The sequence below is a fragment of the Spea bombifrons genome, chromosome 6 (assembly GCF_027358695.1).
Source record: "Spea bombifrons isolate aSpeBom1 chromosome 6, aSpeBom1.2.pri, whole genome shotgun sequence".
In the NCBI taxonomy this organism is placed as follows: Eukaryota; Metazoa; Chordata; class Amphibia; order Anura; family Pelobatidae; genus Spea; species Spea bombifrons.
The window spans coordinates 16,932,813-16,948,110 of NC_071092.1; the positions used below are offsets into that span (position 1 = coordinate 16,932,813).

General features: G+C 44.6%; 1 protein-coding gene across 5 annotated transcripts in view; it reads left to right on the forward strand.

The window, feature by feature from the left end:
* The window catches only part of UCHL5 (ubiquitin C-terminal hydrolase L5), a 118,029-nt gene that overhangs the window by 38,508 nt on the left and 64,223 nt on the right, over nucleotides 1-15,298 (forward strand). For all 5 annotated transcript variants that reach the window (XM_053468638.1, XM_053468635.1, XM_053468636.1 and 2 more), the window contains exon 3: nucleotides 3,154-3,259. In XM_053468638.1, coding sequence (XP_053324613.1) covers nucleotides 3,154-3,259 — 106 coding nt within the window. The remainder of the gene's footprint in view (nucleotides 1-3,153; nucleotides 3,260-15,298) is intronic.

Genomic DNA, 15,298 nt, shown 5'->3' on the forward strand with positions numbered 1-15,298 from the left:
AACCTCAGACCTTTCCAGTGCATGATTCCCTTTCAGCTATTATCGTGGATCAGTGGAAATACCCAGGCAGGAGATTTCTCACTTCCACCAGAATTAAAAAGCTTTTTCCATTCGATAAAAAGGCCTCAGATGCCTGGGAACTTCCAAAGGTGGATGCCGCGGTAGCCAAGGCCAAGAAGAAAACTGCCATTCCATTGGAAGATGCGTCCCATTTCAAGGATCCCATGGACAGGAGGGCTGAAAATGCCACTAAAAGTTTGTTTGAAGCCGCTGCAGCGAACTTTCGAATCAGTTCGTATTTCTGCTAAAGCCACAGCGTTGTCGGCGGTTTCTAGATGAGCTCTCTGGCTCAAATCGTGGGCGGTAGATAATGCCTCAAAACATAAGCTTTGCAGCATTTCATTTCAGGGGAACCATCTCTTCGGAAGCAATCTCGACACAATCCTGGAATCCACTACGGGGGACAAGTACTGGTTGCCTCAGAGAAGGGGACCACCACGTTTCAGGTCAAACTACTTCAGAGCTCCAAGAGAGTCCTACAGGCCCACGTCCTCAAGACAAGACTACCAGTCCTTTTGGGGTAAACCCTACGTAAGAGGTAGATTCCAGAGAGGTAGGGGAAGAGGCAAGGGCAATAAGGCAGGGAGATTCTGATGCCAGTCGTCTTCAGGTGGGAGGCAGGTTAACCTTCTTTATCCGCGCCTGGGAAGAGATAACTTCAGACCCCTGGGTCCTACGCATCATCAAGCAAGGCTATGCATTGGAGCTTACTCACCTGCCTACCCAGAATTTCTTTCTGTCCACGCCCCCTGCAGACCCTTGGAAAAATCTGTTTTTTTTTCTCCACACTCAAAGACGTCATTCACAAGAGGGCTCTGGTTCCAGTTCCTCATCACGAAATAGGGGAAGGATCCTACTCTCACTTTTTCGTTGTGCCAAAGCCATCGAGGAAGTTCAGGCTGATCATCAACCTACAGTCAGTCAACGCCTGCATAAGATACAACAGGTTTCGTATGGACTCCCTGACATCCGCCACAGAGATTATTTCTCCAGGGGACTTCCTGGTCACTATAGACCTTCGTGATGCCTACTTAAACGTTCCCATCAGAAGAGACCATCAAAGATTCTTCCGACTGGCTGTAACATTTCCTCAGGGAATTAGTCACTACCAATTTCAGGCCCTTCCATTTGGAATAGCTTCAGCATCACGAATTTTCACGAAGCTCATGTCTGTGGTCGTGGCCTTCCTGAGGCAGAAGGGCATAAAAGTAGTTCCATACCTGGACGTTTGGCTCCTCGTAGCGGCATCGGTAAGCTTACTCCAGTCCCATCTAGTGGTATCCCTTCGGATCCTCCAGAGTCTGCGATGGCTAGTCAACTTTCAAAAGTCTCAGTTGCTTCCAAACAGACGGCTTACCTTCCTGGGGATGATTCTCGACTCACATGGACAGAAGACGTTTCTCCCTGGGGGCAAGATCGGAAGATTGAGGGAATTCACACGCACGATCCTAAAAAAAAAAAAAAAAAACAAGAAGGTGTCCATCAGTTCTATCATGTCATTACTCGGCCTTATGATTTTTGCTAGACCACTGGGACCCGTCTTTACACAAGAAGGTCCTTTACTCCCCTTTCGTCCTAGCATCACTCCGATGGTGGCTGGTGGCCAGGAATCTCTCGCAGGGACTCCCTTGGCAGGCGAGAGGCTGGGTAGTAATTTCTACAGACGCCAGTTTGAGAGGCTGGGGAGCAGTTATGGGAAACAAAATCACCCAGGGGACATGGTCTCCACAAGAATCAAAGCTGCACATCAATCACCTAGAACTGCTGGCGGTCTGGAGGGCTCTCAGGTTCTGGTCCCCAATCCTGCACCGCAAGTCTATCAGGGTCCTTTTGGATAATGTCACTGTCGTGGCCTACCTCTCCAAACAAGGCAGCACAAGAAGCAGGGGCCTGCAGACCCTGACCGCTCGAATCTGCGGATGGGCAGAGTTCAGTCACTGCGCCCTCTCTGCGGTTCATGTCAAAGTTCCTTGAATCAGGAAGCAGACTACCTCAGCAGACAATCGGTGCTTCCGGTAGAATGGTCCTTAAACAAGGGGGTCTTTAACTTTATCACAAGGAAATGGGGCACTCCTCAGATAGACCTGATGGCCACATATCTGAACAAACAGGTAGAGGAGTTTTTCTCTTTCACCAGTCGGTCGACCTCGAGCCCTGGAAGCACTCTCGCAGACCTGGGACTTCGATCTAGCGTATATTTTTCCCCCCACTTCCTCTTATCTCCAAAGTTCTCGGGAAGATTCAGGGAAGCCCTCTGAAAATCATTTTGTTTGTTCCTTTCTGGCCCCGGAGAATCTGGTTCTACATACAGGCTGAACCTTCATCTATCTGAGGAGTCTCAATTTGGTCGTTGTGTCCTTCAGACTGGAATCCTTCCCTCCCTATCTTGCTAAATCTTCACGTGTGCCACCTGGAATGGCAAGGAAAGTAAGAATTCTTACCTGGGAATTCCTTTTCCTTGTCCATTTCCAAGGTGGCACACTTTTGCTCCCACCCATTAAATTTATCTTTTGCTGGCTATTTTGTGTCTGAGTCTATCTTTTTAACCACACTGGGTAGGAAGGGGGAGGTCTCCTTTTTATAGAGCTTCCTGCCCTACCTGGTAGGCGGAGCCTTCTTCACCTGTGCCACCTTGGAAATGGACAAAGAAAAGGAATTCCCAGGTAAGAATTCTGACTTTTTTTTTTTTTTTTTTTTTGTCTGGTGTTAATCACTGAGGGTAGGTGGGAGGTCCAAACAGTTTATAACAGTTTATTTTCTTGCAACTCTGTTTATGCTACTGAACTGCAAAATTTAGAATTTAGCTTTAAGTATAATTGATTTGATGTTGCTCGGTTTATAGTGTATCATTGCAACTATCCCTATGCGTGAATACGTAACTGGTTATGTTAGTCCACATGATGAACACAAATGTGCTGCTACAAGTCAGAAGTCTCCCTTTGACATCCCAGAAATCAATAGTGGAAGGTCTGTGCCTTTATCAGGACTGACCTGCATGCTTTGTTGAGGTTTTCTTGTATTTTTATAGATTAAAATGTATTAAAATTTGTTTTTATGAATTCTGCCTCTTCCACCCACTTTGTCTCATTTCAGACCGGTCCAAGGCTTAATATTCCTCTTCAAGTGGCAGCCAGGTGAAGAACCGGCAGGTTCTGTGGTTTGTGATTCCAGACTGGATACAATTTTTTTTGCTAAACAGGTATTAAAAATAATGGTGCATAAAGTTTTAAGATGTGAGTTATACCTTCGTCTGAAGTTTTTTTGTTTTACCACTTAAGTTACTGTCTGTGCCTAAACAATTAAACTACCGTATTTGCTCGATTATAAGATGAGAGTTTTTTTCAAGAGAAAATGCTCTGAAAAACACACCTCGTCTTTATACTCGAGGCCATCTTATAGAGGCCGTCAAATAGAGATCTGACGACAAGACTTGCAGGGAACCTGGATCCCCTCTACGTGCAGACAACCTCCGCTGCTGGTGTGACATGACCTCAGGTCTCTCTGCAGGAGACCTGAAACCTCCTCTCTAGCAGCTGGTAAACATCTGCGCGATGTGCTGCGACCCAACACTTCCGCCGGAGCTCTGTCATAGAAGCTCCCAGCACGGATGTCCACCGGCTGCCCCCATTCGACACCAGGGAGTCTGGAGCACGGGGGAGAGGTCTAGGGATGCATCGGAAAGTCGGGGGAGGGGGCATATAGGAGGGAAAAAGGCATATCTGGGGGGCAGAGTGGCATATAGGGAGGGTATTAGGCATATCTGGGGGACAGAATAGCAAGCTGTGGGGCAAATGTGCATAGTTGGGGGGCAGAGTGGCAAATGGAAATAGAGAAAAATGCATTTTCTCTATCATAGATTTGATTAAATATGAAAAAATAGTTTACATGTGAATTCATATTTACTAGTAAAACATTTTTCCTATAGTATAGTCTTATATTCAGGCTTTTTTTCTAAATTAATATTCATATTCTGGGGGAGTCGTCTTATGTTCAGGGTTGTCCTTTAATCAAGCAAATACGGTAATTAAATATAATTTAATCGGTAGTTATAAATTCAAGCTCTGCGTAAATTGTTGGCACTATATAAATAATAAATTGAAAACAGAATAGCACAATTTAATCATTAATTTGAGATGTGCCACGAACAGTCTTATGGTATGGTAGAGACTTCTGTTTGTATTATTTGGCTTACTCTTTTAGTGTTCATTCTTGATAGAGGAGTCAACTGTACAAATGCATGCTAGCTTGATTGTGAGCCTGCAGCTGCAAATAAATGCAGCAATTGAAAGTTCTTTCACCCAGATAATAATTAACTTATACAGCATAGATATAGTTAGGTATCAGATCATGGCTTGACAAATTGCTTTGGCCAGCAAAACACTGTACATGCATGATTCAAATTTTAAAAATATTTTTTGCATAAAATCATAAAATGTAATACTTTATATTTATTCTTACATGTATGTCTCTCATAATGGCATTAATAGGCCAAGTTATAAATTGTCCCTGCTTTGTTGATACCGGCTGATTAAATTATGTGGTTGTGGGAGCAAGCACCAGAGAGAGATGGATTCATAGTATCCAGGGGTTTGTACAGACCAATACCAAACGTTCTTTTTCGGTGGTGGCTTAACCTACCTCCTGGTCAAGGAGCTTCCAAATTTTGCATGCCGCATAGTGCTCATCTGCCTAGCTGTCCACCGTTTGTAGGCCCACTCATAATGAGAACATCAAAGCATTTCTGTGGATCAAAAAGCCTTTAGTAAATTCTGTAGTGGTCAGATCAATGGAGCTCCCTAACGTGTCTGAGCTGTCTGAAATCCTTATTACACCAAGAGACCAGGCAATGTTGCGTTAGAGGTCTTTTCTAGTTAGGTCCTTAAAGGGTTTAGCAGTGTCACTATATTTATTGCTTTTTATAATGCCATCACATTCTGTAGTGCTATATAAAGGGGAGACATAAAAATGGTGGGGCATAACAAGTAGTATGTAACGTAATAATTTGATCTACAGAATCGGGTAGGGAGAGCCCTGCTCAAATTAGCTTACAATCTAGAGCATCTGTAGTTGACAAACTTTCTGTAGTATCCCGGAAAAAAAAAAAAACTGTTTTAGACACTGGCCGCTCCAGGATGATGGCAACCTTCGCTAGATTAATAATGTATATTCAAAGGAAGGATTTGTAATTCAAATGGCTTAAACGTAAACAAGCAATTTGATAAGAAAACACAACAAGCAAGCAGGGACTTCCCCTTGCACTCAGATTACACGCAGACACAGGCAATGGTGACTCCAGGAACAATATATAGGGGGGCACTTAAGATACAACAGTCAAGACTGGGGGGGCACTAATAATCATGCCACTGGAAAAAAAAAATTCAAATTATGGTAGGAGATGATTAATCAGTAAAGCTCCCTTTCCCTGATATGTCTTTTGCGACGTTTGTCACCCTTGGAACAACTGCAATTTTCACCGTTGTTTTCAACAACCAAACACCAAGACTGTGTTTCACGGTCTCGGCTCCCGGCATTGGCGGGCAGACTGCCCCCCTCAAATGTTGGGTATCCGATGCACCGGCGGGTGGATTGCCGCTCGCGGACGCCGGGTTCCCGATGTCTCGGCTCTCTGCACCGGCGAGCAGACTGCCGTCCATGGACACTGGAAACCCGAGACTCCGTCCCAGGGCTCCGTCGCCAGCAGGAACTCAAGGGGTTAAGTCTGGGGATTCCCCAGACAGAGGACTTATCTCTTCTCCCAGCTTCAGCTGCAGGAACACTGGGGGCGCGGCTGGAGTGGGGGTGGTGATGGACGGCTGGAGGCTCGGCCGTGACGTCTTCGTGGAGGTGGGGTTTTAGACTGGCAACCGTTTTAAGAAGCCGGAAATCCGTTTCTCCTGCAACCTGTTGTGGTCCTTATCGTTGTATTGCTGCTGTGTATCTCTTCTTCATTGCCATTGACCCTTTGCCTGCCTGACTACTCTCTGGATTGTGATTCTGTACCTCTGCCTGGATTCCCGTGTACCGGTTCGGCTTGTCTGACTTCCCGCTTCGTGTCTCGACCCTCTGGCTTGTACGACTACCTGATCCGTGTAGCGGTTCGGCTTTCCTGACCATCCATCCTTCCGTGTTAACCCCTTCTGTTCTGGCCTGCCTGTGGCGTTCGTCTGGAGATTCCTTCACCTTCATTCACTCAGTACCTATATCTGCCCGCACTTGGCCTCCTTGCTTTTGGGATCCTCTAAGTCCTGGTTGTCTGCTACTAAGGGCTCCTCTCTTTGTATCAGTAGACTGGGCAGAAGAACTTCCGCGGTGAGTGCCATTGTGCGGGTGGTCATGACGCTGTGAGTAGACCAGTGAACAGTGTTTGTGTGTGTGTGTAACTAAGTACCAATTTTACACAGCCAGCCACTTCAAAATGAAAATATCATTTTTAAACAAAACTTTATTTACAAAATATGATTGCCAAGTTGCATTTATAATATATAACATGATGAATATTAATATTATTTATAGAGCACCAGCTCATTCAACAGTGATAAATAAAATTGAACATTAAATTAACAAAGAACTGAACTAAAAGTTTTAACATACAATAAGTGCAGCATCTAACAAAAGTAACTGGTTCACTGACGCTTTTAACACCAAAACTGCTTCATTTAGCTAAAGTTGTTTTGATGCCTACAGTATCCTTTAACCCCTTCAATCCCCTATGGACGTACCGGGACGTCCAAAAAAACGCCCATTAAGGAACCCCTATGGACGTTCTGGTACGTCCAGCCCTTAGTGCAGTGTGAGGGACGCATCCCTGCCGCTGCACGGGAGATCAGACTGTCGTTTGACAGCCTGGACTCCCCACTGACAGCAGAAGCCAACATCGCTGTCCCCCGGCATGAAAGCTGGAAGGCTGTTACATTTCAAACTGCGCGATCGGGCATTCCCTTCCGGAAGTTCATCGGATGGCAGAATATCCCCTGCAGGGGATATCCTGTCCTCCGATGAGGCACAGGCGCTGCAATCTCTATGCACGTCTGTAAGGACCTGCATAGAGATAACAGTGTGACAGGGGAAGGGAGTGAGAAACCATGTCTCTCACCCCCCTCCCGTCCTGAAACAGAAAAGCAGAAGAAAAAGTTTATTCATTTAAAAAATAATAAAAAAATCATTAAAATAATCTAAATAATAAAAAAAAAATGTGAGCTGTGATGTCATTGTGACATCACTGGCATGTTCAAGAGGAAAAAAAAATAAAATATAAAAAAGATAATTAAAAAAAAAATTTAAAAACTCACATCCCATTGCCCTAGCATAACATCTAGCCAGTATAACCCTCCTGCCCCCGTTCACAACCCCCAAACCCGTTAAGCCATAGGCATAAAAATTATAAAAAAAAAATGTACACCTTATAGTATGCTCCCTGGTGCTGGTTCTGAAATCAGGACACCTGAATTGGTAAACAAGGAGGGGATTTTCCATCACTTTACCTAATTTTGTGAGGATTCAGAGGGAAATTTTTTAAAAAATTTGTTTTTTTTTTCTAATTTTCGCTAGTTTTTACTAAATTTCTCATTCTAAATTTTCAGCTAATCATCCAACTATGGTATCAAAAGGAAAGTGCTATCTCTTTTTAAAATATTTTGGCTTTATTTCCTTCTATTTTCCAACCTGCCCCCCAGTTATGCACATCTGCCCCAGAAATGTCTTATACCCCCTATATGCCACTGTGCCCCATGATATGCCTTTTAACCCTCTAAATGCCACTGTGCCCCATGATTTGCCTTTTAACCCTCTAAATGCCACTGTGCCCCATGATTTGCCTTTTAACCCTCTAAATGCCACTGTGCCCCATGATATGCCTTTTGACCCGCTATGTGCCACTCTGCCTCCAGAAGTGCCTTATACCCCTAAATGCCACTCTGGCTTAAAAGGCATATGGGGCAGAGTGGCATATAGGGAGGTTTAAGGCATTCAGGAGGCAGAGTGGCGTATAGAGGGTTAAAATGGCATTTCTGGAGGCAGTGGCATTAAGGGGGTTAAAAGGCATTTCACAGAGCACTTTGCCTCCAGGAACTGCCTTATGCCCCCCATTTAACACTCCCCCAGCCCCCCCCCCCCAAACTTACCGGTGCTTCTGACTTCCCTGTCATGTAGCCGGGGCAGCGTGTAGATCCTACGCACTTACGCTGCAGCCGGAAGGAGGCGTGGCTAGCAGCGGGGGTTGTCACCGGTTCGGGGAACTCTGATCTCTGACAGCCGGGGAAGGTCTGCGCAATGGACGCAGACAACCCCCGCTACTAGCCACACCTCCTTCGTGCTGCAGCGGAAGTTGTCTACGCGAATCGCATAGACATCTACACGCTGCCCCAGCTACACACCGGGGACTCGGAAGTACCGGTAAGTGGGGCGGGGGAGGGGGAGAGACAGGGGGATCCAGGTCCCCTGCAGCTGTGGGGCATCTGGATTTTAGTCGTCTCATAGTCAGACCTATTTGAGGTCTGATTTAAAAAACGACCCCGATTATAAGACGAGGGGTATTTTTCAGAGCATTTGCTCTGGAAGAAACCTTGTCTTATAATCGAGCAAATACGGTATTTATGATCATAGTTTCATGTGAAATAAAATGATACCTTAACTCTGGTCTCTCCTTCATCCCTTACATCCAGTCCCTCACCAAATCCTGTCGCCTACACCTGAAAAACATCTCCCGAATCCGCCCGTTCCTCACACAAGAAACAACCAAATTACTAATCCACTCCCTTGTGATATCCCGCCTGGATTATTGCAACTGCCTACTAACCGGTCTCCCCCTCTCCCGCCTTTCACTGCTTCAGTCTAGGGCTGAAACAACTAATTGATAAAATCGATAATAATCGATAATGAAAATCGTTGGCAACGAATTTCATCATCGATTAATCGGATCGATTTTATCGATTTATAAAAAGAGTTTTTTTTCAGAGCAAATGCTCTGAAAAACTCCTCTCCTTATATTATCCGACCTCAAACAGAGATCGGATTATAACACCAGAATCCAGATCCCCTGCAACGCTGCAGGGGACCTGGATTCCCCTCACTGTCGGCCGGTCTCTCACTTCAGTCTCTCTCCCCCTCCCATCTGCCTCCTCCCCCCTCCCATACATCACTCTGCCTCTCTACCCGGCACCGTTACTGACAGGCACTTTCCCTGCAGCTTCACAGAAGCCTCAGTGTAAGTGAAGGTGAGTAACGGAGTCTGTCTGTGCGATGCAGACCCCCACCGGCTGACAGAGAATCATCCTCTCTGATAGCAGGTGAGGGTCTGCATCGCACAGACAGCCTCCGTTACTGCCCTTCACTTACACTGTGGCTTCTATGAAGTGCGTTCAGTAACGGAGCTGGGTAGAGAGGCAGAGCGGTGTATGGGAGGGGGGAGGAGTCAGAGGGGTGTATGGGAGCCACCCTCCAATACACCACTCTGGCTCCTCCCCCTCTCATACGCCACTCTGCCTCTCTACCCGGCTCCCTGGTGTCTTGTCAGAAACGGAGGTTCACAGATGGCAGAGTGGAGTATGGGAGGGGGGAGGAGGCAAAGTGATGTATGGGAGGGGGAGGAGCCAACGTGATGTATGGAAGGAGGCAGAGTGGAGTATGGGAGGAGCCAGAGTGGAGTATGGGAGGGGGAGGAGCCAGAGTGGTGTATGGGAGGAGGCAGAGTGGAGTATGGGAGGGGGAGGAGCCAAAGTGATGTATTGGAGGGGAGGAGGCAGAGTGGTATATGGGAGGGGGAGGAGGCAGAGTGGTATATGGGAGGGGGAGGAGGCAAAGTGATGTATGGGAGGGGAGGAGCCAAAGTGATGTATGGGCGGGGGAGGAGGCAGAGTGGAGTATGAGAGGGGGGAGGAGCCAGAGTGGTGTTTGGGAGGGGGAGGAGCCAGAGTGGTGTTTGGGAGGGGGAGGAGCCAGAGTGGTGTATGGGAGGGGAGGAGCCAGAGTGGTGTATGGGAGGGGGAGGAGCCAGAGTGGTGTATGGGTGAGTTATAGTGGTGTATGGGGGGTATTATGAATTTTTAGGGCATATAGGGGGTATAAGGCATATGGATATTAGGCATATCAGGGGGGCATAAACATATCTGGGGGTAAAAGGTATATCAGGGGGCTCAGTGGCATATAGGGGGTATAAGACATATCGATATTAGGCATATCAGGGGGGCATAAAACAAATCAGGGGGTAAAAGGTATATCAGGGGGCTCAGTTGCATATCACTGGCATATAAGGAGTATAAGGCATATCAGGGGCACAGTGGCATATCAGGGGGCACAGTGGAATCTGGCATATAAGAGGTATAAGGCATATATGGGGGCAGAGTGGCAAGCTGGTGGTCAGATGTGCATAACTGGGAGCAGTTTGGTAAATAAAAAAATTTAAACAAGGCTTTTTTCTCAGTTTTTATTAAATATGAAAAATAGTTAACATATGAATTAATATTTACTAATAACTTTGTATTAAAACCTAGTTTGAGAAACACTGTGTTTGGGTTCTTGTAGCTTTTATTATTATGTCAGTAAAATAAGAAGGTGAATAGAGAGAGGACATTGCAATAAAGAGATGAAAGTGTAAATTGTACGTTTTTTATTGCAATTTTTCTTCAATTTAAAATAATGTATTTTTTATCCGATTTTTTTTTTTTTTTTTTTTTTTTTTTTTTATCGATTAATCGACAAAATAATCGGCCAACTAATCGATTATTAAAATAATCGTTAGTTGCAGCCCTACTTCAGTCCATCCTCAATACTGCAGCTAGATTAATTTTTCTCTGCCGCCATTTCTCATCCGCTGCTCCGATATGCTAATCACTTCATTGGCCCCCCATACCCTTCAGAATCAAATATAAACTTCTGACCCTGACCTATAGAGCTCTTAACAACTGTGCACCCCCTTATATCTTCTGCTGTTATTACCTCTTCACACTCCCGTATTCAGGATTTCACTCGCACCACACCCATCCTGTGGAATTCCCTTCACTATTCCTTCAGACTTTCTACCTCGTATGCACCTTTCAAAACCTTTCTGAAAACCCACCCCTTCCGGGAAGCGTACAGCATTCCTTCCCAATACTCTCATCCGTCTGAATAATCAACAGCTTCAACACATCGAGTTCGGCACATCGCGGATCGGGTTGACAGATTACTGGGAGGGGCTGGAGAAGACCCAGCTGTCATGGTGCACATTGGCACCAATGACAAAGTAAGAGGTAGGCGGAGTGTCTTTAAAAATGATTTCAGGGACTTAGGTAGCAAGCTCAAGGCTAGGACCTCCAAGGTAGTATTTTCTGAAATATTACCTGTACCACGTGCCACACCAGAGAGGCAGCGGGAGATTAGTGAGCTAAACAAGTGGCTCAGAAGCTGGTGTAGGAAGGAGGGGTTTGGGTTCATGGAGAACTGGGCCGACTTCTCTGTCGGATACAGGCTCTACGGTAGGGACGGGCTGCACCTCAATGGGGAGGGTGCAGCTGTTTTCGGGGAAAAGATGGCCAGAAGGGTGGAGGAGTGTTTAAACTAGGGAAAGGGGGGGAGGGAAACTACAATATAGAAGGGGAAGATAGTGTAGATAGAGAGCTGGGGCTTATAAATGTATCTGGGGGTGGAGCGGAGGGAGGGGTTAGAATAGTTAATAGGGATAGGCTTCATAGGAGAAAAAAACCATACACCTCTAAATTGTATGCTTACTAATGCCAGAAGTCTGACCAATAAAACTGGCGAACTGGAGTTAATAATGTCTGCAGAAAATTATGACATAGTGGGTATAACAGAGACATGGTTGGATGATAGCTATGACTGGGCGGTTAACATACAGGGTTATGGTCTATTCAGGAAGGATCGAAAAAAACGAAAAGGAGGAGGAGTTTGCCTTTATGTAAAGTCCAGCCTAAAGGCCACACTGCAGGAGAATATATGTGAGGGAAATGATGATGTGGAATCATTATGGGTAGAAATATATGGAAAGAAAAATAATAAAATACTGATCGGGGTTTGCTATAAGCCACCAAATATAATTGAAGCAGCAGAAGATCAATTATTAAAGCAAATAAACAAGGTAACAAATCACAATGAGGTGGTTATTATGGGGGACTTTAACTATGCCGACATAAACAGGGAAACCGAGACCTGTGAATCTCACAAAGGAAACCGGTTTCTGACTATAAGTAAAGATAATTATCTGTCCCAAATGGTACAGGACCCGACCAGAGGGGGCGCTCTACTGGACTTAATATTAACCAACAGACCTGACAGAGTAACTAATGTGCAGGTCAGAGGGCACCTAGGAAATAGTGATCACAATATAATACATTATAACTTGTCCTTCAATAAGGGAACTCTTAGAGGAGCCACAAGAACTATGAACTTTAGGAAAGCAAAGTTTGATCAACTAAGAGAAGCCCTTAACACTGTAAATTGGGAAAATGTCCTCAAAAACAAGAGTACAGGCACTAAATGGGAGATTTTTAAAAATATCTTAAAATCTCACTGTGAAAAGTACATACCGTATGGGAATAAAAGAGTCAGGAACAAGAGAAAACCAATGTGGATAAATAAAAATGTAAAGGGGGCAATAAATGGCAAAAAAAGGCATTTAAGCTACTAAAACAGGAAGGCAGTGAGGAAGCACTAAAAAGCTATCGGGAAAAAAATAAAATATGTAAAAATCAGATAAAAGCAGCAAAAGTGGAGACAAAGACTCATTACCAAAGAGAGTAAAACAAACCCCAAAATGTTCTTTAACTATATAAATAGTAAAAAGGTTAAAAATGAAAGCGTTGACCCCTTAAAAAGTAATGAGGGAGAAGTTATAGACAGGGATCAGGTAAAAGCTAATCTATTAAATATATTCTTCTCTGCTGTATTCACAGAGGAAAAGGAAATGCCAGGTAATATACAGCAGGATGAGATAAATGCCCCAGTACATGTCACCTGTCTAACCCAGGAGGAAGTGCAGTGCCGCCTAAAAAAAATCAAAATAGACAAATCACCAGGTCCAGATGGCATTCACCCCCGCGTTCTAAGGGAGTTAAGTAATGTAATAGACAGACCCCTATTTCTAATATTCAAGGACTCTATAGTGACGGGGTCTGTTCCCCAGGACTGGCGCATAGCAAATGTTGTGCCAATATTAAAAAAGGGGACAAAAAGTGACCCGGGGAATTATAGGCCTGTTAATTTAACTTCTGTTGTATGTAAACTGTTTGAGGGTTTCCTTAGAGATGCTCTTTTGGAGTATCTCAATGAAAATAAATGTATGACTCCATATCAGCATGGGTTTACAAGGGATCGGTCCTGTCAAACTAACCTGATCAGCTTTTATGAGGAGGTGAGCTCAAGACAAGATCGGGGTGAATCACTGGATGTCGTATATCTTGATTTTTCCAAAGCATTTGATACGGTGCCACATAAAAGGCTGGTACATAAAATGAGAATGCTTGGGCTGGGGGAGAATGTGTGTATGTGGGTAAGTAACTGGCTCAGTGATAGGAGACAGAGGGTGGTTATTAATGGTACATACTCTGAGTGGGTGACTGTTACTAGTGGGGAACCACAGGGGTCAGTTTTGGGTCCTATTCTTTTTAATATATTTATTAATGACCTTGTAGAGGGATTGTATAGTAAAGTATCAATCTTTGCAGACGATACTAAGCTCTGTAACGTGGTTAACACAATAGAGGACAGTGCACGATTACAAATGGATCTGCATAGGTTGGAGGCTTGGGCTGGGATGTGGCAGATGAGGTTCAACACAGATAAATGTAAGGTTATGCACATGGGGAAGAAAAATCCAGGCTGGGAATATGTATTAAATGGGAAAACACTGGGCACGACTGACATGGAAAAGGACTTAGGAGTCTTGGTTAACAGTAAATTTACCTGTAGCGACCAGCGTCAAGCAGCTGCTGCTAAGGCAAATAAAATCATGGGGTGCATCAAAAGGGGCATAGATGCCCACGACAAGGAAATAATTCTACCACTGTACAAGTCACTAGTCAGACCACACATGGAATACTGTGTACAGTACTGGGCACCAGTGTACAAGAAAGATATAGTGGAGCTGGAGAGGGTTCAAAGACGGGCAACCAGAGTAATAAGGGGAATGGAAGGACTACAGTACCCAGAAAGATTATCAGAATTAGGGTTATTTAGTTTGGAAAAAAGACGGCATAGGGGGGACTTAATAACTATGTATAAATATATAAGGGGACAGTACAGAGATCACTCCCATGACCTATTTATACCCAGGACTGTATCTATAACAAGGGGACATCCTCTACGGCTGGAGGAAAGAAGGTTTCTACACCAGCACAGACGGGGGTTCTTTACAGTAAGAGCGGTGAGACTATGGAACTCTCTGCCAGAGGAAGTGGTAATGGTAAACTCAATAAAAGTTTTAAAAGGAGCCTGGACGTGTTTCTTGAAAGCAATAATATTACAAGTTATGGATATTAGATTAATAGGGACAGAACGTTGATCCAGGGATTTATTCTGATTGCCATATTTGGAGTCGGGAAGGAATTTTCCCCCTGGTATGGGGCAATTGGCATCTGCTTCATAAGGGTTTTTTGCCTTCCTCTGGATCAACACAGTAGGGACACAATATGTATATAGGTTGAACTTGATGGACTTTGGTCTTTTTTCAACCTTATGAACTATGTTACATCATCGGAACCAGATCAACTCATCCCCATCCAAGCAGTCCTCTCCTATTGTCTTCCCCTCAACCACCGACTAGATTGTAAGCTCGCAAGAGCAGGGCTCTCTTCTCCTTGTACCAGTTTTTTGTTGTGTGTGTGATTTTAAATTGTTCTACTGATTGTCACAGCGCTCCAGAATCTGCTGGCGATTTATAAATAAATGTAATGTAAGATCAGGCAATGTTTTTCCAGTCTTCCATTGTCCAATTTTAGTGAGCCGGTGCAAATTGTAGTCTGTTTCCTGTTCTTAGCTGACAGGAGTGGCACCTGGTGTCTGTCATCTTGAACCAGTCTGGCCCATTCTCCTCTGACATCAACAAGGCAATTTTGTTCAGACAACTGCTGCTCACTGTATTTTTTTTTTTTTTTTTTTGGACCATTCTCTGTAAACCCTAGAGATGGTGGTGTGTGAAAATCCCAGTAGATCAGCAGTTTCTGAAATACTCAGACTAGCCTGTCTGGCACCAACAACCATGCCACATTCAAAGTCACTTAAATGCCTTTTCTTCCCCATTCTGATGCTC